General features: G+C 44.0%; 1 protein-coding gene across 6 annotated transcripts in view; it reads left to right on the top strand.

The window, feature by feature from the left end:
- The window catches only part of SEC16A (SEC16 homolog A, endoplasmic reticulum export factor), a 31,580-nt gene extending 6,033 nt beyond the window's left edge, over window positions 1-25,547 (top strand). For 2 of the 6 annotated variants that reach the window (XM_040083063.2, XM_040083061.1), the window contains exons 2-31: window positions 2,343-6,142; window positions 6,694-6,839; window positions 9,656-9,741; window positions 10,445-10,574; window positions 11,379-11,577; window positions 12,617-12,794; window positions 13,186-13,328; window positions 13,758-13,819; window positions 14,041-14,179; window positions 14,440-14,682; window positions 14,922-15,019; window positions 15,551-15,632; window positions 15,788-15,905; window positions 16,126-16,237; window positions 16,460-16,565; window positions 17,007-17,147; window positions 17,243-17,356; window positions 17,952-18,153; window positions 18,353-18,592; window positions 19,271-19,359; window positions 19,755-19,913; window positions 20,140-20,217; window positions 20,443-20,499; window positions 20,673-20,784; window positions 21,089-21,226; window positions 21,303-21,403; window positions 21,783-21,857; window positions 22,492-22,551; window positions 23,437-23,511; window positions 23,906-25,547. In XM_040083063.2, coding sequence (XP_039938997.1) covers window positions 2,414-6,142; window positions 6,694-6,839; window positions 9,656-9,741; window positions 10,445-10,574; window positions 11,379-11,577; window positions 12,617-12,794; window positions 13,186-13,328; window positions 13,758-13,819; window positions 14,041-14,179; window positions 14,440-14,682; window positions 14,922-15,019; window positions 15,551-15,632; window positions 15,788-15,905; window positions 16,126-16,237; window positions 16,460-16,565; window positions 17,007-17,147; window positions 17,243-17,356; window positions 17,952-18,153; window positions 18,353-18,592; window positions 19,271-19,359; window positions 19,755-19,913; window positions 20,140-20,217; window positions 20,443-20,499; window positions 20,673-20,784; window positions 21,089-21,226; window positions 21,303-21,403; window positions 21,783-21,857; window positions 22,492-22,551; window positions 23,437-23,511; window positions 23,906-23,974 — 7,281 coding nt within the window. In that variant the 5' untranslated portion in view covers window positions 2,343-2,413 and the 3' untranslated portion in view covers window positions 23,975-25,547. Of the gene's footprint in view, window positions 1-2,339; window positions 6,143-6,693; window positions 6,840-9,655; window positions 9,742-10,444; window positions 10,575-11,378; window positions 11,578-12,616; window positions 12,795-13,185; window positions 13,329-13,757; window positions 13,820-14,040; window positions 14,180-14,439; window positions 14,683-14,921; window positions 15,020-15,550; window positions 15,633-15,787; window positions 15,906-16,125; window positions 16,238-16,459; window positions 16,566-17,006; window positions 17,148-17,242; window positions 17,357-17,951; window positions 18,154-18,352; window positions 18,593-19,270; window positions 19,360-19,754; window positions 19,914-20,139; window positions 20,218-20,442; window positions 20,500-20,672; window positions 20,785-21,088; window positions 21,227-21,302; window positions 21,404-21,782; window positions 21,858-22,491; window positions 22,552-23,436; window positions 23,512-23,905 lie in introns of all 6 variants that reach the window. The other 4 variants (XM_040083067.1, XM_040083066.1, XM_040083062.1 and 1 more) reach the window with 4 other exon arrangements.
- The last annotated feature ends 13 nt before the right edge of the window (window positions 25,548-25,560 follow it).

Raw genomic sequence — 25,560 nt, 5'->3', positions numbered from 1 at the left:
TATTTGGACTCAGTTCCTCAAATCTGGCTTGTTTTTACTACTGTGCGCAGTCTGTTAATATTAACTTTGCTGCTGAGGAAGCTGATCACTCATATTGAACTTCTGTCATGCACCATCAGAGATCCTGTTAGAAGAAAAGCCAGTTCTGTCTTAAAGTAGGACTTTACACTTATTAGCTAATTACTGGTACCAATTGTTACAAAAATATGGCCAAGTATTAGGATTTTTTTCTTTTTAATAAGACACTCCAAGGAGTAAAGTCCGCATTAGACATTTTGAAGTGGGTATTTAAGTCGGCTTTTGTGCTCAGCTGTATTTCAGAAACTATTTTCTATGAAAAACAGAGCTATTTAGTAGATACCAATATTTTGTTCGGTGAACTTTGTGCTTTCCAGGACATAAATGCCTTGGCAGATGGTTGAATTAGCTTTTTCACTCCCCAAGCCAAAGTATGTTGCATAAACCCATGGGTTTATTTGGGGGGGAGAGAGGAGTTTTTAAAACCTGGTTAATGCAACAAAGAACATGATGAAAAAGAAATGGGGATGCCCAGAAGAGCCAGAAGTTCCTTAAGCATGTGGGAATTGGGATGGGGTGTTTAGTCAGGATTTCCTGGAAACGTGGTTGGCAGCAAGGCTGGTGAGCATGGCCAGCTGGAAAACCCTCACCTCAGGATTGTAACGGGAGAAAAGATTGCAAAGTCCTGAAACCTTTTTGTAAGCATTCCTTGATGGAATTCAGCAGCTGTGCCTTAAAAAGAGTGGTGAGGGCACGTGCAAGTAGTGCATGAAACTGATGGAGCTCTAATGCTTCTGTTGAAATCTGGTTCGTGTTGTCCTTCCCATCTCAGTAAAACACAAATTTATGGAATCTTAACTCTAGAGATGGCTGTGGAATATATGGATATAGGGGAGAAATCAAGTCTCTGTTAACTGTGGAAGAGGGACCTGGATTATTCACAGGGCTCTTGGAGACATTCTTCTTCAGGAGAAGTTGTACTGACGTCCAGTGAAGTCTGTGCTGTGGTGCTGTCAGTGTGCTTTTTATTGGGATGTTTTAGGTATAAATCTTTATGAAATACATGTAGTATTTTTTAATAACAAGAAACCAGAAGTGCTTTGCTTTTGAACTCCTCTATAACTATTACGGTTTTGTTCTGATTGCAAACATCTGACTTTTCTGGCTTCCCATTTTACTGCTCTTACGACAAGATGCTGAATCTTAGAAGAACTCCAAATAAGAATCACACAGCTTTTTTCTTTTATAGGCAGAAGTGCATCTGGCATGGAGCAATTGCTGCAGGTGCTTCACTCTGCATATTGTAAATAATATTTGTCGTGTACTATGAGAAAAAAGATTATTGTATGCTGCTAAGGCTTCACTGAACTCCACTGAACAAGTACTGATGAGTCCCTCTGGTTTGTCAGCCTCCATCCTCCCCAGATTGTTAAGAGGTGATAAAATTGAAAAAGACACTCTGAAGAATTTACTGAGCTTCCTGTCTGCCAGATTCCTGACTGGTGTTGTTTGGAGTTGGGGTTGGATTACTTCCGAGCGTGTCCTTTCCACCCTCAAGTGCAGCCGTAACCCTGATACCGTGCCAAAGTCCTGCTGGTGTTAAAGTGAGAATGGTCATTGTTAAGTGGCGGTAGTTGATTGTTTTTCTGTCCTTGAATGCAGTTTTGCTATGCATCTAGAAGAGAGAATAATTGTGATGAAGATGCAGTTGCCTTTCTCAAAATAAATAACGATACTGTGTCACGCGTTGTTTTCTTGGTTAAACCAAAAGTAGACCGTTGAGGGTGATAACATCTCATTAATTCCTTCTTGGGATGCTTCTCATCTTACCTGTGAAAAGGTCCATTCACATGGAGTGCCAACACAGCAGGGCTGAAGATCATCTCTAACAGAATTGGAGTTAGATAATGACTTCTCAACTCTTCATAATTAAATCGAGCAGGGCATGGTGCTGCAGGCTCTGTTCCAGGCTGGTTGCTCTCCTGTCTGTGATGCATATTTCTGGGAAATGTAACAGTGGGGTACCACTGAAGGGTTTGACACTAATACAGATCTGAACTGTGTTTCATTAGTCTTACTTGGATATATTTGATAGAATTGTTAAATAATGTGCTTTGATATCGCACAGCCTTACACTTCATTAATGCCAGACTTGGATTTAGAACTACAATGGAGCGTGTCAGTTCTTTATGCACTCTGAAGAAGAGGGAGATATTTTCCACTTTGAATCCTTCGAGTGATTTTATTTCTGAAATAAAAGTTACTTAGGTGCTGCACGTATTGTGAGAAAGGGAACTGACTTGTAACCTGTGTTGTCTCAGCAGGGCAGAAGAAGAAATCTCTCTGCTGCCTCCACGAGCGGATTGTCACCGTGTGACCGGGCCAGAAGGCCACCATGCAGCAGCCACCGCAGCCTGTCCCTCCAGGGGCGGCTCCTCCTCCTGCCGCCGGCGTGGCTCGGAACATGTACTGGAGGAACAGCCCGCTCAGCAAACGGGCAAACGCCGCGGCTGCGCCGGTGCAGCCCGTGACAGACCCGTTTGCCTTTGGCAAGCAAACCCCCCAGGGCTCCCCTTTGGATAACGCATCCAAGGGCAACGCCCCGGCGTTCCCACAGCCAGCCCTGGTGCATCCGCTGCCCGCCCGCGCCGGGGACAACCCTCATGGACCACACACGTCTCTGCCAGCTCCCGTGTCTCAGGCGGGGATAAGCACCAATACCTTTTCCAATGCTCCGGTTCCTTCTCCGTCCCTGGGGTACGGTATAAACAGTGCTGCAGAAGGGCATCCCAACGCCGATCTCGGACTCCGTGCGCCTGCAGTGCCCCTGCATTATAACCCGGGAGCAGCAGTGGAGAATTCTTTGGGCGTGCATCCCGGAATGGTGTCTGCAGCGAGCAAACCCGGAGCTAGGCAGGACGTTGGCAGAGATCCAAATGATGCACCTTCAGCACCCAACGCGGCAGCGCTCTTCCCACCGCCTCCCCAGCAGCCTGGGTCCCAGTGGAGGCCCGTCCCAGGGAATCTGCAGTCTCCAGTTCGGAATTTTGTGCCCTATCCTGAGCCGTCTGCTCAGACTGACGTTCATAACATTTCTCAGCCTTCCGTCAGCGCTTCTCACCCTCCTCCACATGCAAATGTCCCGCAGGGTCCTGGACTCCAAGGTGTTCCACAAAACATCGTGCAAGCGCCTTTATCCGCCGGTGGTGAGAAGAGTGGCAAAAACGGCCCTGCAAACAGCAGTCAGCACATGAACAGCGTCCAGCCTGGAAATGTGTTTAGGCAGAACACGGAAATGACTAACCCTTGGTTAAGCCAGCCTTACCAGGAACAGTTTTACCCACAGCCACCTTTGCGAGACTCCGGTTTTGTCCTTCCCACAGCTCAGGAAAACAACCCCAAAACCCAGTCTTCAGCTATGTCTGAAACGTCAAATAGGTCTGTCCCCTCGGATCGAGATCCGGGAACTCTCTCCATGTTTTTCAAAGGGGATGAGGCAGAAAATGAAGAAATACTTTCATCTGAAAAAAATTATGTGATGGAGAAAACAGAGTTTGATGCCGGTCAGCAAAATTCGGCCTCCCTGTATCACCAGCCCGTGCATCCTCAGCAGGTGGCAACCAATATTCTCTCTCAGGCACAGCTGGGAACGGGTTCAGCTGGTGAGATGGTACAGAAAGGAATGGATGTCCAGTACTTCCCTAAACTCGTCAGCCATCAGGAGGCACAGGCTGCTAAGCACTCTCTGTTTGCTGGTGGTGACAAGGCACAGCTAGGCGACACAGCTGCTGGGTCCCAGTACGAAAATGTGGAGAACCTGGAGTGCATTCAGAATCAGGAAGTGCTGCCGAGCGGACCACAGAACATCAATGCCTCATCCCCTGCTGCCGGCCCCGATCCGTACAGGTACGGATCCTTCCTGCCTCAGATGCTTCCAAAGAACGCTGCTGTGAGCCACGCCGAAGGAGGACCAAACTTGGAGGCACCTGATTCCTTACCTCACCCCGTCCGACCAGACAGCGTCTCTTCCAACTACAGCACCGTCAGCCACAGGAGCGCCTCCAGCTCAGCACGGCCCCCGGAGCAAGCCGGTACGTTTATCCAGCAGGAAATTGGGAAGCCCGAGGAGGAATCCTCTGCCAGCTTCTTCAAACAGATTGACTCCTCTCCTCTGGGGGGTGATTCGGGTGAGCTAAACCTGAGCAAGAACTACCACGGCAATCTATCCCAGCCTCCCACTCCAAGTCCTCCCAAGCCTACCGGAGTGTTTCAGACAAGTGCAAATAGTTCTTTTGAACCTGTGAGGTCCCATGGAGTTGGTATAAAACCTGCAGAGATTGACCAAGCAAAGATGGTGGTTGAATTAAGAGAGAACCACTCAAACCAAAAGAATATCAAGAAGAGCACAGCAGTGCCTGCTGCATCCCCTGGCAATCTTGAACAGCCCCCAGATAATCTGGAAACAATTTACATGCCTCAGGTACACCCAGGGCCTCTTGCAGGCGCTGGGGAAGCTGGAAACACGCTGCACTCTGGGCCTGTTGTGGAAAATATACAATCGGTGTCTGAGAGAAGGTCCTCAACCAGAGCTCAGGGAGCAGTTAAGAAGTGTGATAGCCCAGCAACAACTCTGTGGGCTCACAATGAGTTACCAAATTTTGGGGGAAATGTTCTCCTAGCTCCTGCTGCTCCTGCAGTGTACGTACCTGCCAAACAGACTGTGGAAGTCATTCAGCCACCAGAAGAAGGTTTGTCTAACCAGCAGCCGTGTAAACCAGGGACTATTGCTGTGCAGCACTCCCAGGATGGAAATATAACTTTTGAAAATCTTGAGAACCCTCCCAAAATGGGAGAGGAGGAAGCACTTCAGTCTCAGGCAAGTTCTGGTTATGCAAGTTTATTGTCTTCTCCACCTACGGAGTCTTTGCAAAATCAGCCTATCCTGATTGCTCAGCCTAATCAAAGCTATAACTTGGCTCAGCCAATTAATTTTTCTATTTCTCTATCTAATCAGCTAAGCAACAATGAAAACAATCACCCAATGAAGGACTCTGGAGTTGGGGACAAGCCTGCCATGGGTCCCCAAACTTCACATGCTGGTGGGGAAAACATGCCGTTACCTGTGATGCAAGTTGGATCTCTCTTAGTTAACGCACTTCCAAATACTAATCTGTTAAAACATAATTTATTACAAAGTCCTGTTAATTCTCCTGATGCTGCTTCTAATCAGCCTGCAAACTTGCTTATGAAAACTCCTCTTAATTTGACTCCAGAAGGGCAAAAGAATGTTAATATGGAAGGCCTCGTTCCTGAATTTGCTAGCAAGCCAGGGTCTAACTCATCTGTTTCTCCTGGGACAAATCTTCCCAGTGGAAGTGCAAGTGGCTTAGTCCCCCCTATTAATTCCATAGCACAGGCCAATAACTCTGCAAATCAATCAAGTAGCAAAGAAGCTGCTGGAGCGCTCGACTTCACGGTGTCACGGACGTTGGAGAAAAGCAGCACAAGTAATTCTGGCCACAGCCAGTCACCCTCTGGTGCTCCAGTGCAACAGGCGGCCGGTGGTGGTGGTCAGGCGCGTGCCGAGGCGCCTGACAAGCAACATTTCTATCAACAGGTGACAAAAGATGTGCAGCACCAGGCTGTAGCAGAGCGAGCTGCACAGGGATCGCTGCCACCCCAACCACAGATGCAAGCAGCTCAAATGCAGCCACCAACATCTGGGCAGTCCTCAGTTCCTCCGGACTCCCAGATTTCCACTGGGGGTAAAGCCGTGCAGCAGGGGGAGAACCAGGCTCTGGGTACCCGTGCCCAGCCTGGGGGGCCCCAGGAGGCAGGTTCAGCCCAGCCAAGGTACGACCAGACGAGTCCCGGGAAGCAGCCGGTGTCAGAGCAGCCTCCAGGTGCTCCAGCTGCCGCAGCCCCTCCTGCCACCGCTGCTCAGGCAGTGCCACCCAACGGGCAGCAAGACCTGCAGCGTCCACCCCCTCCTCAGACCCCTCAGGAAGCCTTTGGTCCACCCCAGAACCCTTACTACTACTACAGACATCCTTACGATGCTTACCAGGCCCCATATCCACCTTATCCTCCTGCAGACCCCAGGACAGCTCACCTTTATTACATGGTAAGTTTTTATTTTTCCCTTTCGTCCCCTGTTGTATCTATCATTAATTCTCTTTTTTGAGTTATCTAAACGGTCGTGTCACAGTGAGCATTCACATTAAGTGTTTAAGTGTAGGGAAAATCCAGACAGCAGGAGCCAAACTGACACTGCAAAGATTATGGAAACTTAAGTAGTTGCTGATACCAATTCCAGTTGGCACAGATGTCAGCTCACAGCCATTTGTTTGGTTCTTTGGAAGAAGCTGGCAGTTGTAACTGGCTTTGCTGTCCAGGTGCTCAAACCTGAGTCCTGTCTGCCTCCTGAATTATTGATGGTGTAGTAGAGAGGTTGAAGTGCCTTTAGTACAGACATAATGGGTTTTTTTCCCTTAAGTTTAGGTTATTAGTAACTTGACTAGAACTTCTACCACAGAAAGTAATGAAAGCTGAACTGTAGTTTACTAACATGCATCTCTTCAGGCGTCACCGCTGAGGTGTGAATGGTGATGGTTTTTGGTTTGAACTGTAAATTTTGGAGGTGTGAAGCCTCTTCCCTTGCCTGTGCTGTTGCAGGAGGACAGCTATGGGCAGTATGACCCCCGGTACCGACACTACGACAGCAGCAGCGCTGCCTACATGGAACCCGGGAGTTATCGCTACCCCGAGCCGGAACGGCCCAGCTCCAGGGCCAGCCACTGCTCTGACAGACCTTCCTCCAGGTGTGTGATTCCTAAACTGACACAACATTTGGATACCCCAAAGCAGGGGGTGTAGTGATGCCTGTCCAAGTTTTACAGCATAAACCACAGGGAGGAATTCAAAAGCTCTTTGTGTGCTGCCCTAGGGACAGATGGTATCAAATGTCTGGAAAGGATACAATTCCCCAGCCTTTTCTCTTGCTTGTTATTCCTTTCATTCAGCTCTTTGGGGGTTGTTGGTGTTTCTGCCAGGCAGGAAGTCACTGTGATAGCCTCAGTGCTGGTGTTTGCAGGCCATGGGGTTATTAATCAATACTCATTTATTTTCTGCCTTGCACTTAAGCAGGGGCCCCTCGTTCTGTTGATGAATGGCACTTTTGCACATTGGGTGGGCTTTGCCTTGCAAGCACCGTGGATACACAGTGGCTCAGGTGCTCAGAAGAGAGTGGTGTGTCAGGTGACAACATCCTGGCACTGTGGCACGTCCATTTGTGTGACAATTCCCTCAGCTGTGGATCAGCTTTCCTCACAAAGCTCCCACAATGGGGTCTGGGTGGCAGAGGTGCTGTGTGGGCATGTCCCACCCACTCATTTTACTGCAGCTTTTGATTAGGGAAACTTAGAAGCCTTGATCTGTCTGATTAATGCAAAATAAAGACGTTTGAGAGGGAGGAACAATGTATTCAGATGCTACTTGAAAATGTTAAATAAATGCAGGATTAAATCTCTACTCAACCAAGAAGCAGCGAGTTACCTTGAAGAGATTGCTGCTTTCTGATGATAATTCTGTAAGTTATTTGTATGAACTTCAAATTAATGACAAAATGTTACTGTTGTTACCTGCTGAGGGGTTTGCAGTTTCTAACAGAGAAACTCCTGTTACCTGTCTAGAAATGATTAAACCCCTTGTAATGTTTGTCTGTTGTTGGTAGTTCACTCATGGAGCAGTGATCAAATTACAAATACAACATTTTGTTTACCATCTCCAGAAGATTATAGATGTATTTTGGTCTTGAGGAGAACAAAACAATGGCTATAGCTCCACGTGATAACTTTTACCATTTTCTTAAGTGAATTTAAGTGTGCTGTGAGCTCTTGAAACGAGATGATAACCCCTGATAGCACTTCCTGGTGTGTACTCTCCTGAGGTCCTATTTTTAGAAGGGGTTGAAGTTTCTGTACGTGGCAGTGGGCAGATCAAAGCCCAGCTGTGTCAGGGCTGATGTGTGAGTGCCAGTGCAGTCAGACAGGGACTGTGGTGTGGAGCTGCACTGATGTGTGAGTGCCAGTGCAGTCAGACAGGGACTGTGGTGTGGAGCTGCACTGATGTGTGAGTGCCAGTGCAGTCACATGGGGACTGTGGTGTGGAGCTGCACTGATGTGTGAGTGCCAGTGCAGTCAGACAGGGACGGTGGTGTGGAGCTGCACTGATGTGTGAGTGCCAGTGCAGTCACATGGGGACTGTGGTGTGGAGCTGCACTGATGTGTGAGTGCCAGTGCAGTCAGACAGGGACTGTGGTGTGGAGCTGCACTGATGTGTGAGTGCCAGTGCAGTCAGACAGGGACGGTGGTGTGGAGCTGCACTGGTGTGTGAGTGCCAGTGCAGTCAGACAGGGACTGTGGTGTGGAGCTGCACTGGTGTGTGAGTGCCAGTGCAGTCAGACGGGGACTGTGGTGTGGAGCTGCACTGGTGTGTGAGTGCCAGTGCAGTCAGACAGGGACTGTGGTGTGGAGCTGCACTGGTGTGTGAGTGCCAGTGCAGTCAGACGGGGACTGTGGTGTGGAGCTGCAGGGCAGCAGAGCCCTGTGTGTGTGGAACTGCCCCGAATGTGCACTGGCGGTGATGCAGCTCTGTAAACTCTGCTTGGAGAAAGGAATAAAATCTCTCTGGAGGAGACTGGGGAGACTGGTTGGGCGGCTAAACCTGATCTGATAAGATCAGACCTCCTCCTCTGCAGAGTGAGTGCTGTGCTAGCAGACTTCCCACACTCCTGGACTCGCTGGGCCACTTTGGAGTTTGCTCTCGCAGTTGTAGGACCAGTTGTAGGGAAAGGTGGAAGTTTCCATCACTCCACACTGGCATTAAATACCTTCACCTGCTGTGTGTGTGTGCACAGGTGTGTTTGTGAGATTAATGCACCTGTGTAGGTACAAACATACATGGATGTATACATTCATGTGTATGCACATGCATGTAGACACTGCATTTTTCATCTAACATTCACCCTCTGGCTTTTTTCAGAAATTCTAGGATGATGACCTGAAAAATGTTGTATAATAAAGGCTCATGATATTTCAAAGAATGGCCACATCTTTCTTTTTTCATCAGAAGAAATCATCTTTTTCTATACACTGGATCTGTGTTGGTTTCAGCCAGGTTTTTGTGCTTGTTTGGACAATCAGCTCTGTAAATGAGTATTTTCTTCATCATAAGCTGGATAATAAAACACTGTTAAACTTGGAGGAGCTATTATTTCTTAATGAATTGTTAAATTATCAACTTCTCTGTTGAGACAGTTCAAAGGATCCTAATTATAGCACTAGTTTTTGTGATTAATTGTCTGTAAGTAATTAAACTTATCACCAGAGCAGTTTATAAAGCCACTAAATTATTGTATGCTAAGGGCTGTCAGCTTTTGATGGCACGCAATTTATATTGGTATATTGGGTTGTAAAGTCTTAATTTTATGATTCCTTGGTTTCTTGGAAATGCATTATTTTAACTATAAAACTCTGTCTAATCAATTGTGGCACAGAGTTTTTTCTACTTCCTGCTGAAATTAGAAGAAATTAAGGAGGAATAACACCTTTTCATATACTTGTGTGCTTTCTTTCAGGCAAGGGTACACAGAAGATTATTACGGAAAAAGTGGATGGAGTGATTATTATTCAGGCTATTACCCAAACTCCTATGATTATGGAGGTAAGGTGTCCAAAAGAACTCTGATTTTTTTTTTTTTTTTTTTCCCATAGATTTTCCTCACTTCAGCCCTCGGTTTGCCTTTCCTTTGTCCAAACACTCCATTGCAAGGGAACAGTTTTGTTCCATGCGTTGCCTTTCACTGGGGTGTGTCTTTGGGGTGTGACCTGAAGGCAAAGCTGTAAAGTGAATTTTAGGTGGGTGTAAACAGAAGTTGACTCACAGCTGGCTTTTGGTTTTGTCCATCATTATCTAAGTGCTCACTGAGACATGCTGGCGTTGGGAGTGTGGAGGTAATTGCTTGTGTAGTGCCTGGGAGGGTTTTGAGCAACATCTGTCCACATCCTGAGGTGTTTTGCTTGGCACTCTGCAGACTGATCACAGGGATTCTGTGAATGTCATGTGAACAAATAGTAGGATTGAGTTTTAAAGATGTTGGAAAAGATCTGATGGCAAACACTGACCTCCCCCAAGAGTAACTAACTGTAACAACCATGTTTCTCTGAAAGGTGTGAAACTGATTTTTTTTACGCTTTTTTTGAAAAACTAAAAAGGAGTGCACATATTTATGTACCTTTAAGTATATTGTTTTGGTTTCGCTCTGTGCTTCAGGACCAAACCAGCTTGTAATTAAAGAGAAAGGAGCAGAAAAAGATTATAGGCAAAACCTACCCATGTCTGAAGCATTTCTTTTTCTTTTCCAAAGATCCGAGTCGCTGGGAACGATACCCATACGACCCCAGGTACAGAGACCCGAGAAGTTACGACCAGAGGTACTGGTATGATGCTGAGCACAACCCTTATCAGAAGAGAGAAGCGTATCCATATGGCAGCAGGTTTGTCCAGTCAATCCATGTTCTCCCAGTGCTCTTTCCAGAGCTGGGGCAGCAGATTCTCTGGAGCAGTGTTACACATAGTTCAGTGTTGCTAGTTCTTTAGCATTGGTCATTGAGGGAAACCAGATGAGCTGTCACATCACTCTGAGAGGGACTGAGGATCGCAGCACTGGCTTTTAGATCTGTTGCACGTTGTGTTTTAGAGCACGTTCTGAGTATGATGTTGGTCTTGATCTTGAATTGTCATTGTTAGGGCGGACACAACATGGAGAGTGAAACGATAGAATCTCTTCAGAAGCCTCTTTATTATGGCCACATGCTGTCTTTTACAGTTTTTACAAACCCCAAGGGTAACTTCTAATTGGTTAATAGCTTTTTTGTTAATTATTCGATTGGTTAGTAAAAGGTGTTTTACTTGTTTATCAAAATATCTATTCTTGGACTGTTTACATATTTTCTTTAGTGCTTCTCATGGGACAAATCCCTTGTTATTGCAGGTGCACTTATTTTTCACCCTCAGAATAGATTGTTGTGTTGAAGGAGCTTCTCCTTCTTAAAATAGCTTCATATGTGAACTTACAAATTGCTTGTTAGCATCACTTAGAAGAAATGGCAGGCTAGCTTTTTACCCAATTCCTACATTACATGGAATAATCTGGATGAACTCCATGAGGGAATGCCAGTTTGTTTACTGTAACAACCACCTCAGTGCAGGCAGTGATTTAAGAGCCCTTCAGGAGTGAGGTCTGATTTTCCTCATGTACCCTGAGTGGCTGAGCCGGCTCTGCTCTCTGTGTCCACCAGGAATGACCGATACGAGGATAACTGGAGGTACGATCCCCGTTTCACGGGCAGCTTTGACGATGACTCGGAGCCGCACAGGGATCCCTACGGGGACGAGTTTGACCGGCGCAGCGTCCACAGCGAGCACTCCGGCCACAGCCTGCGCAGCTCCCGCAGCGTCCACAGCCACCACAGCAGCTTCAGCTCCCGCTCCCAGCAGGTGAGGTCCAGCTGCACACAGCAGCCTGCCGCTTGCTCTCTTGGGGGTGGGTGAAGCGTTAGAAAATCAGAAAATAATTCAGGGGTTAGCACGGGGAGTGTGTGTTTTGAAAGCTTTCTTAAGCTGAGGCTGCTTTGTAATATAGCTTTGAACTTCGTGTTTGTCACAGTTGTCAAGAGAACTTTAACCAAAATCAGCACTCTGCTGTGCGAGTTGCCACACACACAGAAATGGAAAAATTCCTCTACTGAATCCATTTGCTGTTTGTGAGAACACTGCCTTCCCTGTGCTTGGCTGTAGTGGACAGCGTGTCTGGCTTTGTCATCGCAAGCTTGACCGTGTTACTGAACTTGGGATGTATTAAAGGACTAACTCCCTATTTGTATGATGTTATTTTGGCTTTAAAAGCAAAAACCAAAGCTAACTGATTACTCATCCACTTACACCACAAATACAGATACCTGAAAACCTCAGAGAATATTTGGCTAATTTTTGAGGTAGGGTTTTTGCTCATGTAATGGGTCATCTTACCTGTAGTTGGTTCATCATGTTTCTTGGAAGTTTAGGTATTTTTCCAGTCTGAATTCCAATTCATTTAGTAATGTTTGAAGTAGTATTGGAAATCATTTAGGCATTAATCTTTAGGCACCTGATGTACTTTGGCATTTGTTGGGATTTTTCAATTGGGATTTTCTGTCTGTTACAGCAGAGGTGAACATTCATTCTGACCCACAGTTGTTGGTAACAGAACTCGTGCTACCATCTTAACTTTTCACACAAGCACATAGAAATTCTGTTGTGAGCGAACTCAACATGCTTGGATGTGAACAGATCAAATGATGGTAGAAAACACTGGGGGAGAAGACAAAGATAATTAATTCCCTGCACAGAAGGGTCTCACGGGGTGGCTTTCTGCCAGGCAGTGGTGCAGCCAGCCTGGTTCCCGAGAACAGAAGCTGTCAGGAAGGACACTCACTGTCTGCAGTGCTGCTTGCTGTGTGTAACTCCCAGCTAACCCTCACTAATCTGCTGTGCCTAGAGCCAGCTCTACAGGAGCAATCACGATCTAACGGGCAATGCCTACGAACCTCCTGCACAGGCAGTGTCGCTCCATGCAGAGTATCCCTACGGAGGCTATGATCCCAGCTTCAGTGGACAGCAGCCTTTCACAGACTATGGCTACCCTGCTGAGACGGGCTGGTCAGCTGTGGAGCAAGGTATGGACACGCTGGGGAGTGAGGGAAAGCCTCGTGCTATGGATACAAAACACTTCCTCTGGAAAAGCTTTCCTAAAGCTTCCCAGCTCTTTGAAGATGTGTTATAATGTGTTATATGTACAGATATGACAGGGATGTGTCTGATACAAGCAAAGCCTCTGGGCTTTAAAGTTCTGGAGTCTAGGTTTGTTCTAGTTATTGCAAATCTTCAGGTTTGGGATTTTTGGATTATAAAGGACCTGATTGTTTCTTACAAAATTCAGCCAAATTGAATAGCAGGGTGTTTTCCACTAATTCTGCAGGATTATTGAATTGGGTAAATACATCAGCAAGTTTACTTAGTTGCAGGGCAAGTTACCTGTTCTTATTTTGTCTTTTCTCCCCATTTCAGCACCATTAAGGCCCTCAACACCTGAGAAATTTTCAGTGCCTCATATCTGTGCCAGGTTTGGGCCTGGGGGCTTCTTAATAAAAGCACTGCCAAACCTGCCTTCTGAGGGTCAGCCAGCTCTGGTTGAAATCCACAGCATGGAGGTAAAGTTTAAAAGGAAAAATGGGAAGTAATGGAATAAAGGTCTTTCTTTTGGAAGGGAATGCATAACTTGAATCTGTAACTTCCTGATTTCTCTTTTTTTATGTCAGTGCATGTATCTTTATCTGTTTGGGCTGTAGTCATAAGTAAAACAGTAAATTTGAAAGTTCCTTTCCTCTGAGAGATGACTTAGTCATGTTGAGATCATCCAGCTTCTTATAATTTTGTTCAGGATGATGTACAGAAGAACTTGCATTTAAAGCAGATTTCATAATTTATCAGTCTTGTGCGGGTTGTGGCAAAGTCACCCTTTATATTTTGCTTAAGAAGCTTGATTCCACAGTGGGTTATGTTCAGCTCTGGGGCTTTTAGGGGTAAAAAGCAAAATTTAGATTTACAAGAATTTCTTATGCATTATATTTGTGTTTTAGACTATGTTGCAACATTCCCCAGAGCAAGAAGAGATGAGAGCCTTTCCTGGTCCTCTTGCTAAGTATGTTCCTACAGTTTTCAGAAACAATTTTCCTACATCCAGAAATTATTTCTTCATTGCAAATTACAGGATTTAAACTGACTTAAAATATTTGTGACTTTTCACCTGCTTAAATAATACATGAGCTCTAAATTTATTCCTCAGACAAATCACAAATAATTACCTGAATATTTACATTTGTCTCACTAAAAACGTTCTTCTCAATTTCTCTTTTTTTTCAGGGATGAGACCCATAAAGTGGATGTTATTAATTTTGCACAAAGTAAAGCTGCACAGTGCTTCAAGAACGAAAATTTAATTGACAAAGAATCTGCAAGTCTTCTTTGGGACTTTATTGTACTGTTGTGTAGGCAGAATGGGGTATGTCTCACTGCTTGAGTTTTTATCTGTCCTAAAGTATTTTGTACACAAATAGTTTTTGTGCAAAGGTCGGGAACATGTGTTGTAGCCACTGATCTTGGAATGTGTCACACACTGAAGGAGTGTGTAAACTGGGCACTCATCCTCAGCTGCTCAGAGGTGCTGATGTTCACATGTTGCTGTTGAAGTGCCAAATTAAATGCAGGCAGTGTTGAAATAACAGATTTTTTTCTATTTTTGTTTTCTCTCCGCACACACAGACTGTTGTGGGAACAGACCTGGCTGAACTTCTGCTCCGAGATCATAAAACAGTGTGGCTTCCTGGGAAGTCCCCTAATGAGGCAAATTTGATTGATTTCACTAATGAGGCTTTGGAACAAGTGGAAGAGGAATCTGGTGAAGCCCAGCTCTCATTTCTCACTGATAATCTTCTAACCACAGTTGACAGTTTTGAGAAGGAGACTGAGAGATTCAGGGAGCTGCTGCTTTATGGCCGTAAGAAAGTGAGTGCCTATGCTGCTGCTTATTTTTACGACTTTTGTAGTAATATTTCATAGCACTGTATTACACTGATACAGAAATTTATACCCTACAGTTCAGAATCTACAACAAAATTATAGTTGTGTGTTAGCTTTTAACTAAACAAACATATTTTGATTTGATCAAAATCATTACTGTAAACCTGTTTTTTGTGAGCAATATGTGAAGCTATTCCCAGGAAACTAATTTATGTCTTTTTTAGGATGCTTTGGAGTCTGCCATGAAGCATGGTTTGTGGGGTCATGCTCTGCTCCTTGCCAGCAAAATGGACAGCAGGACACACGCCAGAGTGATGACCAGGTACTGGCTTGCTTTTTGATTAGTGAAATTTGGCTGCCTGTTCTGCTAATGAGGTGGGGAATGTCAAAATCATGGGTTGTCCGTAGTAGTTCGTGCTTTAATTTTATTGTGTATTTATTTGTCAGTTGTTACTTTTTATTCTGAGGTGTTCTGGCTATAAATTTAAACCTGAGCAGTTGTTTCTCTGCCACCTGATCCATTTAAGGAGTATTTGAACAATGTCATCTGTGGCCTTGCTCAGGAAAAACTGCAAAAATTCAGCTGTCAATTTTGTTAAAGTCACCTGGCTTGGGGACAATCCGGAGGTTTTCCTAGTTTGGACTGTCTGATGTTACAGTGACAGAACCAGTTCACAGGGAATGTTTTACTCTTGGACATTATCCACTGGGTAATCTCCTCTTCAGTGCAGTATTTTCACACAGCACTTCCTTCTCTTGAACTAGGTTTGATGAATTGCCACTGAGAGCTGAAGTACATTTCAACTGCTTACCCCACGTTTGTGTTTTGTTTTTCTCTGCAATGTCTCTGTAGGTTTGCCAACAGTCTCCCAATTAATGACCCTCTGCAGACTGTTTACCAGCTCATGTCTGGAAGGATGCCAGCTGCATCCACGGTAAGATTCACTGGGAGCTGCAGGCAGTAGTGGAGTTCCCAACAGAAATCTTTCCCAAAATGTCAGAGAAGTTGTTTTGGTCCTTTTTAGGCTGAAACACTTAACCGTGCAGAGCTCCAGTCACTGATTTGACCTAGTAATTCTTCTCATTTTAGTGCTGTGGAGATGAGAAATGGGGAGACTGGAGGCCTCATCTAGCAATGGTGTTATCCAACTTGACCAATAACGTGGACTTGGAATCCAGGACCATTGCTACCATGGGAGACACTCTTGGTAATTCTTGGGGAAATGAACAGGGTGATGACTGAAGGAAAAGCTTTAATTGCTCAGCCTCGTTTTTTGAAAACAGTCAATTTCTTTATAAAATACAAAGTGGAGCAGTTTTATATGGGCTTGTCTCTATTGTGAAGGCATTTGAATGCAAAGCCAAACAGTACAGGACACTGAATGTGCCACTGAAATATCCTGAGCTCTGTCCTTTATTTCTCTACAGCTTCTAAAGGCCTGCTGGATGCTGCTCATTTTTGTTACCTTATGGCCCAAGTTGGGTTTGGAGTTTACACAAGGAAGACAACAAAGCTTGTCCTAATTGGATCAAATCACAGGTCTGGCTTTTTTTCTTTTTAAAACACAACTTTCTCAATGCAAAAATAAAAGACTAGATTTCACTGTTCCCCTTATCCTCACTACCTGTTTTTGAGATTACTATTTGATGTCATGTCTTGTAGAAGTTGTTGACATTTTGTGTCTAACAGAGCTGTGTGTCTGACATTGACAGATCTGTTTATTGTCAGCTCAAATAATATTTTTTCTTCTATTTGAAACAGCTTGCCATTTTTAAAGTTTGCCACCAATGAAGCTATTCAAAGAACTGAAGCCTACGAATATGCACAGTCACTAGGAAGTCAGCCTGGCTGCTTGCCCAATTTCCAGGTGAGGAGTTGTTCCTGTTTTGGTTTGGCAGATTTCATGCTTTTCATCTCTCGTGTGCTGTAGTCAGTGTGGCAAATATTTTCTCTGTTCTATCCATGAATATTTCACGTTATTAATGCCATATAGCTGGTTACCTCTTGTCATTCCATTTTCACTTTTTTCATCTCTACATCCTGAACTTCTGAATTTTAACTTTATAAATTGTAATTCTGTATTCCAGAAGAAAAATCCATCAGAATTTGCTGGCACTAGCTGTAGATAAATAGACAACTTCCACTGTATGCATTAGGTGGAAGAGGAGAATTTAATGCTTTTTTCATTTAATTTTAGGGGTGACTATGAGATATCTGGGCTTTCATCTGAAATGTCAGCCTGCCTTTTATTTGTTACCACCCAGAGTGTTGTGATCACTTGGTTTATTTGTCCTGCCTGCCTCCCCAGGTTTTCAAGTTCATTTATGCCTGTCGGCTGGCTGAGATGGGCCTCGCTGCCCAGGCTTTCCACTACTGCGAGGTGATTTCCAGAACGGTCCTCAAAGATCCACATTACTATTCCCCTGTGCTGATTGGCCAGCTGATCCAGGTAACATGAGGCAGAATGAAGTGTTTGTGGCTGGATGGTGTTGGTGGGAAGCTGTGGCTGATGAACTCAGGCTTTGCAATGCTTCCTTCCCTCAGATGTCATCCCAGCTGCGCCTGTTTGACCCTCAGATAAAAGAAAAACCAGAACAGGAATCTTTTATTGAACCCTCCTGGTTAGTCACACTTCGACATGTGGATGGACAGATCAAGGTATGGTGTGTGCTTTTCAGCATAAATTATTCCCTTTAAAGGATTACTGTAAATCCAGTTATTAAAATATGGATTTTTTTTAATCACAGAAGCTTGGGAAGTGACCTTATATATTCATGTCCTAAATTGCAAATGTTATGGTGTAAACCAAGTGAATTTACCACACTTTAGTGCCCTGAGATTCAGTACAGAATAATTAAAGTTACATGAGACAGGGTTTTGTTAATACCATAATACAAGGAGAATTGCAAGACTCATTAGGTTGCAGTGATCAGGGGATCTGCTTGCCATAAAAATATCTTGGGTGTTGCTAGATTATAACAGAGTGGAAATAATTATCATTTATTTAAAGAGACATATTAGAAACTTGAACCCTGAGCTAATTAACTGTGTTTCAGTTTACAAAAAAATAAACCCTTTAAAGTATTGGTTGATCTTGGCTTATAAATGGCTGACGACTCGGGGGGGGGGGAGGGGGTTGACTGAACACTAAAAACTGTTTTCACACCTAATATTTCCTTTGCTCTGCGTTCCCTTGGTTATGAACTGAATGTCTGGTGCGGCTGAGTTCATAATATCTTGTTTTTTCCTGCAGGAGGGTGCAATAGCCTATACCACAGACAGATCCACGCCCCCTCCCTATGAATGCAGCACTCCCAGCTCTGAACTGGACCGTGCCAGTCAGTGTGATGGGGGAGGAGGCCGTGACGTGGGGCCAGGTGCTGAAAATGCCTTGCTGGCATCCTTGTTACCCAATATGGCTCAACAGATGCAGAGCGTGCAGCTGATGCCTTCAGGTCGGTGTTTCATATCCTTTGTGACGGAGAGAAAGCAAAGGTTTTGGGTTTCTGATACAAGAAACCCCTTGAGCGGCTGGTTGGAACAGCGAGGTTTCACTTCTGCATTTTATCATTCACAGGGTAAAAGGTTCACATGGAATTCCTGTTCAATTATAACTCTTAATTCTGTTGTTTTTTGGTTTTTTTCATGCTGCAGTACCTCAGGCTGTCCTTGATGGCTCAGCTGCCATGATTCCTCCTGGTGACCAGGGAAGTGTCCCCTTCTACCCAGTGGCTCCTCAGCCTCTTGGTCCAGGACCTGGCTTTGCACCTCAAGGATTTTCAAATCCCTATGGAACTGAACCATCCCCAGTATATTTGGGGTCAACACTACCCCCAGGAGGGCCACCACAAGAAATGGAACCACAGCCAGAAGAGCAGAAAAACCTGGAAACAGGTCTGGGATCTTAACAAACAGCTTTCCTTCCTTACAAAGGGAATGAAGTGTTTCAGGGAATAATTCAAAATATCTCAGTATTTAAAAAATAGTCATGTTTTGGGTAATAAAATTTATAACACCGTGTAATGGTATAGAAACATCTGTAAAAGTTGTAATAGTCATCCTGCTTTTTTGGCTTACTCTAAAGTGAGGTCAGACTCAGCAGATTGTGGTTTAGACCTTGACAGATAATCCCTGAGTGCAGTGAAATTGCCAGTTCTGTTTCCATGGGATTTCCAAGGGATTTCTGCCTCTGAACATGAATTTCTAGGACCCTGATAAGTTTTAACTCTGTGACAGCAGAGCCTGACATATGTGGAGGGAAGGAAATGTAAATTTGGCAGAGTCTGAGATGTGAGGAACCTTGAACTGCTCCATCCTGATGGTTGCATCCCTTAGCCTGCTCTGGCCTGTGTTTAGAACAAACACAAACCCAGACAAGAGATAAAAAAAAATCACAGCAATTGCAGCTCTCATTCTTTAAAAGATCAGGTTCTCTCTAGCATGAAACTCGTAACTGGTGAAAACTTTTGCCTTAAAACTGTTGTGGGGCTTGGGGGCTTTGGTGTTTGTTGTTGGGTTTTTTGTCAGCCTGTGTCCCTGCTAACATAATCTATTTATTTTATTTTTTTTAAGGAATGCAGAGAATTGCCCCAGAGTCTCCTGCACAAAACTCCTTCCCTGAACAGAGAGAGGATGATTTCTATGGCAGAATGGCTAACATGGTATTGTTATTTCACACATTTCTTCAGCTGCATTGCAGCACAATGCAAACACAAAAAGGATTTGAGGGCTCTGTTTTGCTGTTCAGCAAGACCTGAAGCTTGGTTTTTAGAAGTCCCCAAAGAACCAGATTAAATGTCTTTGTGTGGAAATTCTTGATAAAAAATTAATGCTGTGTCAGATACTTATCTGCTTGTTTATTATGCATTTATGTCCTGGCTTGATATCCAACCAGGCACAAGGATCAAGATCCATCTTTAGCTTTATTTTGTATGAACTTTTAGATCTGTTCTGTTTATGGTTTTTTTAAAGAAGGATTTTTTTTTTAGCAAGATGAAATGCAATCCATCACTGCAGCAGTGACAACTTTGTGCTTTCCTGTGCATTTGTCACCCAGGGCTATGAGCGAAGGTCCCGAACAACTTCAGAGTCCTCTGCTCATTCTGTGGGACGAGAGAGATCCAACTCTGCAGCAAAACAACCCTCTCCTCCTCCCTCTGCTCCTGCAGGGAAAGAGACTAAAAAAGAAACAAAAAAGGAGGCAGCACCTAGAAAGGTAAACTCTCCTAGAAAGGTACCTACAGCTGGAGGACATTTGTGGTAACTCCTGGTCCACTGTACTTCAGAAGTCCTGACTAAACTGTTCATTTCTATTTATTAGTTGCAACTCTGGGCTCAGAGTTGACGTCGCTAACAGAAAATATGTTGTTGCATGAAAGTTTGTTTTAACTTGCCTGTAAAGTGAGACAAGAATTAACTGAGTAGATTCAATTTGTTTTTAGTCTGGTGCAACCTGGTTTCGCTGGCTGATGGGAAAAGGAAAGAATGAGGCTCACCTGCCAGATGACAAGAATAAATCAGTAAGGCCCCAAAAATCCCAAAAACCTTTATACACTTGAATTTGTTCCTAATGTTCTCCTGGATGAGAGATGGATGTTGTTTTGATGAGTAAACAAATGATTGTGAAACTTTGAAGATAATTCTTATTCTAAGAGCAGCTTTAAAAAAAAAATAGTTACAGTTATTTTAAACTTTTTTAGCAGCTTGCTTTGAGCTCTTTGTTTTTGACTGTGATTTTCTTTTAGATTGTTTGGGATGAGCAGAAACAACGTTGGGTTAATCTGGATGAACCAGAAGAAGAGGTAAGGATCTGAGTCCTCATGATTTCTCCAAGTGGAAAACAAAAATGTCTACTTGGCACACAGTTTTCTTTAATCTGCTATTGTCTCTTAAGAAAGCTGCTTTTTACTGAGTTTGGATTTAAATGTGCGGCATCAGTCAGCGATGTGATTGGATTTTTTTTGTCTCCCTGCAGAGTAAACCTCCTCCACCACCTCCCACAGGATTTCCCAAAGCTGCTCAGGCTGCTCCCCCTGGGCCTGGAGGCCCACCTGGTGCTCCTGTCAACGTGTTCTCCAGGAGAGCAGGTAACAGCCAGCACTGACATTTGAAGCCTTTCTCCTGTACAAAACATGAATGCAGACATTCTGACTTTCCCTGGGTTGTTTGTGAGCAGTTGGCAGCTCAGTGGAGCTGTGGCTATCGCTGGCTTTGCTCGTGCCCAGCTCCTGCATTGCTATCATAATACCATGACTTGGGCATTACTGTTTGTATCTCTGAAGTGTTATTTCCTGATCCTGAAAGATGCTTTAACCAGCAAACTGTTCAAAGCAGTCGCAGGCATGATAAGCACAAGGGTTATTTCTGTTTTTCTGCATGTTTCTGGTTTAGCTGGAAGCAGAGCCCGTTATGTGGATGTTCTGAATCCCGGAGGAACCAAGGCAAGTGGTGCTGTTCCTGCGCCGTCAGACCTGTTTGCCCCCCTGGCACCAATGCCCATTCCTGCCAACGTGTTTGTTCCAAACTCAGGTGTGTAAATGGGATTGTGGGGAGGTTTTATGGCTGTTTATGGGGTGTGTTTGGCTAAATCCTATTTCCTCTGTAGTTCCAGGGGAATCCCAGCCCATGGAAGGGAGCGGAGCAGCAGAGCCCACAGCAGCTGCAAACCAAACCAACACAGACCCTGCTGCAGCTGTGGAACCAGAGGTGGGTTCAAAGGAATGTCTTGCAGACAGAACCCAAAGTTCTGATGCAAACCCCCTCAGGATTCTGAGCAGCAGTTTCACAGCCACAGTACATAAAGTATGATGTTCTTGCAGGGTTTGTGGTTTAACGTTCTACTGAAAGAACAGGAGAAGAGAAATGCAAGTGAAAATGGAAGTGGGAGGTTGCATTTCCTAATTTGGCAGGGCTGCAGCTTCCATGGGTGCAGGAAAGGGATTGAGAATATGGGAAGAATCTTACACTGCATGTTACATCTGCCTGATGTGCTGTAACATCGTTCTGCCTCAGTGGGATCTCTAAGGGAAATATGCAATAGCCTCGTAGTTATGATGATAAACACAAGTGCTTTGTTTTTCTTCAGTACTTAAACCCTGCAGCCCTTCCTCCTGGATCTGGACTTCATGTTCCTAACCCTGATGGCTCCCAGTCAGGCGAGGTAAGGCTTGATGTGAAGTATTTAATTAATGACTTTTTACAGTTAATTGTAGTGGTCTTACAGTGGGCCATCTAAAACAACAAGTAACTGATTCAGTAGCTGATAAGTAGCCAAGATGTGATATGACTGCCTCCAGAATTATACAGAAAGGACCTCTAAGCCCATATGAGAAGTTCAGCCTCCATGTCCCGCCTTCTGTGATCTCTTTTTTTCTACATAAATACTTTTTAAAAAGTCTTTTTCAGAGTAAAATATCAGTAGCCGTTGAAGGATCTCTTCTTGCCTCCATGCATGCATATAATTTCACTAATATTAAGTGCAAGACACAAGAAGAACAAGTTGCTGTGTGCCAGGCAGAGTAACATGACCTTTGTTCCTACTAAATGTGTTCTATACCTACATAATTCTGTGCTTTAAGAAGTCCTTTTGATTTTAAACTAACTTCTGGCTTTACGTTTGTTTTTGTTTTGGTTTTGATCTTTTTTTTTTTTTTTTTTTAACTTGAAGTTGGTTTAACCTTTGGCAGTGAGACTTTGACAATGAAATAAAACAACTGGAAGCTTGGGGCAGTGACATGCATGACGATTTTTTTATTTGTGTTTTTTTGTATTTGTGTGTTCTTGCTGTTTTGTAGCTTTCGCGCTCTAGTTCAATGAGTTCATTATCACGTGAAGTAAGCCAGCATTTTAATCAGGTACATGTGGCTGGCCATTCTCATTTATGTTAACTTATTTACTTTCCCCCCCTCCCCTCTTTATTTTGCATTTGCTCAAATACTAATGCTACTTTTAGTCATTTCCCCCTCATTTCACAGAAATGTCATTAAAAGTAGATCATGATGTAGTGTTCCTTTTTACACTCAAACAGGGTCTTCAGTTTCCTGTATTTGAGAGTGCATGTAATCCAAGCATGCTTTTTATTTATGTTCCTAAGAGATTCACATAATTTCATCATCTTTTTGCTGGGATACTAAAGAAATCAGTTGATTTTAAATGGAAAAAACCAACAAAAATCCTCCAATGAAACCAAACAAACCTAAAAAGACTCAATACAAGCAAAACTTGGTCACTCTGCTGCTGCCAGTCTCAAATTGGTAATAAACCACCTGCAAAAGTCCCTGTAGGAATTAAAGGAATGCTTCATCTCTGCTGGAAGTTCCAGAGCTGTGGGGTCACCACAGAGGGGTGACACAAACCTTTCTGATATTTCTTAGTCAAGCAAAACCCGACATAGAATGTTTGTTTTGGGGCAAGTGCTGAGGTGTACTAACAAAGGCAGAAGGTACTAATTGAGTGGAGTTGCACTGGTGTCCTGTGTTGGTTTTGCATGCTTTGGACCTGCTCTTTGCAGTTGATGCATGTGACATTGTTTGGCCAATTCCTACATCAAGCCAGCCCTGTTCTAGATCTGGATGCAAGCTCTACCAGCACTCTGGAGTTGTCAATAGGCTGCGCTCTCCATGTTGTTGGCATTATTCCTGTGAATATTTGCTCTGTATAACTCAGCAGACCACGTTTGCAGTTGTCTAATTTTAATTTTTTAATTGCCCTTGTGTAATTTCAGTGTTTTCTCTTCCCAGCCTGCCACTGTTCCACCCTCGGGGACACCTTCAGCAGGAGCAGTACCGTTCTACAACCCCTCTCAATTTGCACAAGTGAGTGAAGGCCTCATCTTTCCTTTTCTTTATCCTTATTATCCAACATTTCCCAGAGAAGCTGTGGCTGCCCCTGGATCCCTGGAAGTGTCCAAGGCCAGGCTGGACAGGATTCAGAGCAGTCTGGGATCGTGGAAGGTGTCCCTGCCCATGGCAGGGGGTGGAATGGGATGTCCTTTAAAGTCCCTTCCAACCCAAACCAGTCTGATTCTATACTTTTCACAAAACGTGATTTTGTGCTTTACCAGCTCAATCTGGGTTCTTGCACGCAGAAGATCAGTCTGGCACCTGTTCAATTTAACAAGTTTCCATTCAAAACTTCCAAATTTTTTGAAATTCGTCTCCAGCATGACACTTTTACAGAACATTTTGTTTATTCCTGTTCTTTTTTTAGTCTCCTGCAGCCACTGGAAGTTCAAGACTGGGAAGAATTGGACAGAGGAAGTATCCAACATTGAAGTAGAATGCAATGGCTTTGTGTTTGGAATCCTTACTCATGTTCTGAGTATGCAAAGAGCCGTTCAGCCTTATGGCACGTGGTATCAGCTGCCATTGACATGACAGAAATATAATGATGGGTGATCTCTTTCATGCTTGCACCTCATCTACGCAAACCATTACCAAACGTGAAATATATGTAACTTTTCCTTTTCAAAACCTGGCTAGAAATAGCTTTGCTGTGATAAAGAATAGACACAAGGGAGGAAATAGTTGCTGTCTGTTACAAAACCTGTTTGTAAATTGCATAGGCAATTTATTCCTTAAATTTATTTTAGACCTTACTAGCGTGACCTTCCGAGACATAGTTTCAGGGTTTCAGGAGCATTCTGAAGGATGCTCCCCTCCCAGCAGGGGCAAAAATAAAAACAAACCCTGTCCACATTGTAAGATAACACTGTGGCCTTAAGAGGACCATGCACAATCGTGATGCTTTCAGCCAGAGTGTGGAACCAGAGGTGTTCCCCTGGGAGAGCCTCGTGCTGGTTTGGTTTTTGGGAGGCGGGAGGGGGCCACAGCTCATCCAAATAAGTCGACCTATATTGAATGAAAACTGTGACTGTAATCTAATCCTGATTTGATTTGGATCTTTCCTAGTCTGTATGTAGTTTGTGGTTCTAGACTACCTGTAAAGCCAAGTGTATAGTGGGAAGGAGCTCTGTACCATAGCCAACGCTGTTCTCTTGACGAGTGAGTGTTTGTTTAAGTGCAATACGGTTACTTTGCTTTCTCTCAAACTGCTGGCACTCTGCAGCTGGGGGTGGTAACAGCTTGAAAGTTGTTTATTTCTTCCTTTTGGGAGTGCCAGAATCAGTGTAATAATCCGTTCTTGAATCTCTCTTACTAAAATAACCAAGGTCTTAAGTAGCTAACAGCTAAATTTCATACTAAAGGTAGATGGATTAGACCTCTGCGGATGGACTTTAAAATCTTTAGGTTTAATACAGAAAATCTTGAAAACCATGGTATGCAGCGTTTATATCACTGAAGAATCTGAATTATCTGCAAAGAGAGAAATAAACTTTAAATATTTATTTAATCATTAGGCCATATTTTATTTAGAACTTGCCACCAAACTATTTGATTTTACTTGAATTTCTGCCCTGGAGTAGAAGTAATATGAATGTGAAATTGCCAGTATTTGTCCCCAGCTGTTGTTTTATTTTTCTTTTCCTGAATAACACCACTTTTCTAAGATCGTGATAGCCTTATGTATGTCCCAAAAGGTTTGTGTGCAGCCCAAGTAAAACACTATTTGGGCGGATTAGAAACCTTTGTGTGCTGCTCCATTCTCCATTCCAGACATGGACAGCAGCAGTCAGTGTGGTTTACTTTTCTATAACTGAAACCTAATCAGACACTTGGCTTTCCTCTAGTCCAGCCAGGCTGCTGATTATTTTCTCCTTTCAGTAGAGACTGCCAAACAACTTCAGTCAAGGAGGCTCCCTCTGAGCTGGGAGCGGCTGTCTTTCCTAAGTGTAAGATTTGACACTGTAAATTCTTAAATAAAATATTTTGCGCTCTGGAGCACTTTCACATTTTACTTTCTTC

Source organism: Hirundo rustica, chromosome 20, assembly GCF_015227805.2.
Source record: "Hirundo rustica isolate bHirRus1 chromosome 20, bHirRus1.pri.v3, whole genome shotgun sequence".
NCBI classification, from domain to species: Eukaryota; Metazoa; Chordata; class Aves; order Passeriformes; family Hirundinidae; genus Hirundo; species Hirundo rustica.
Note: the sequence above shows the minus strand (reverse complement) of the source record. Positions and strands in the feature narration are given on the sequence as shown.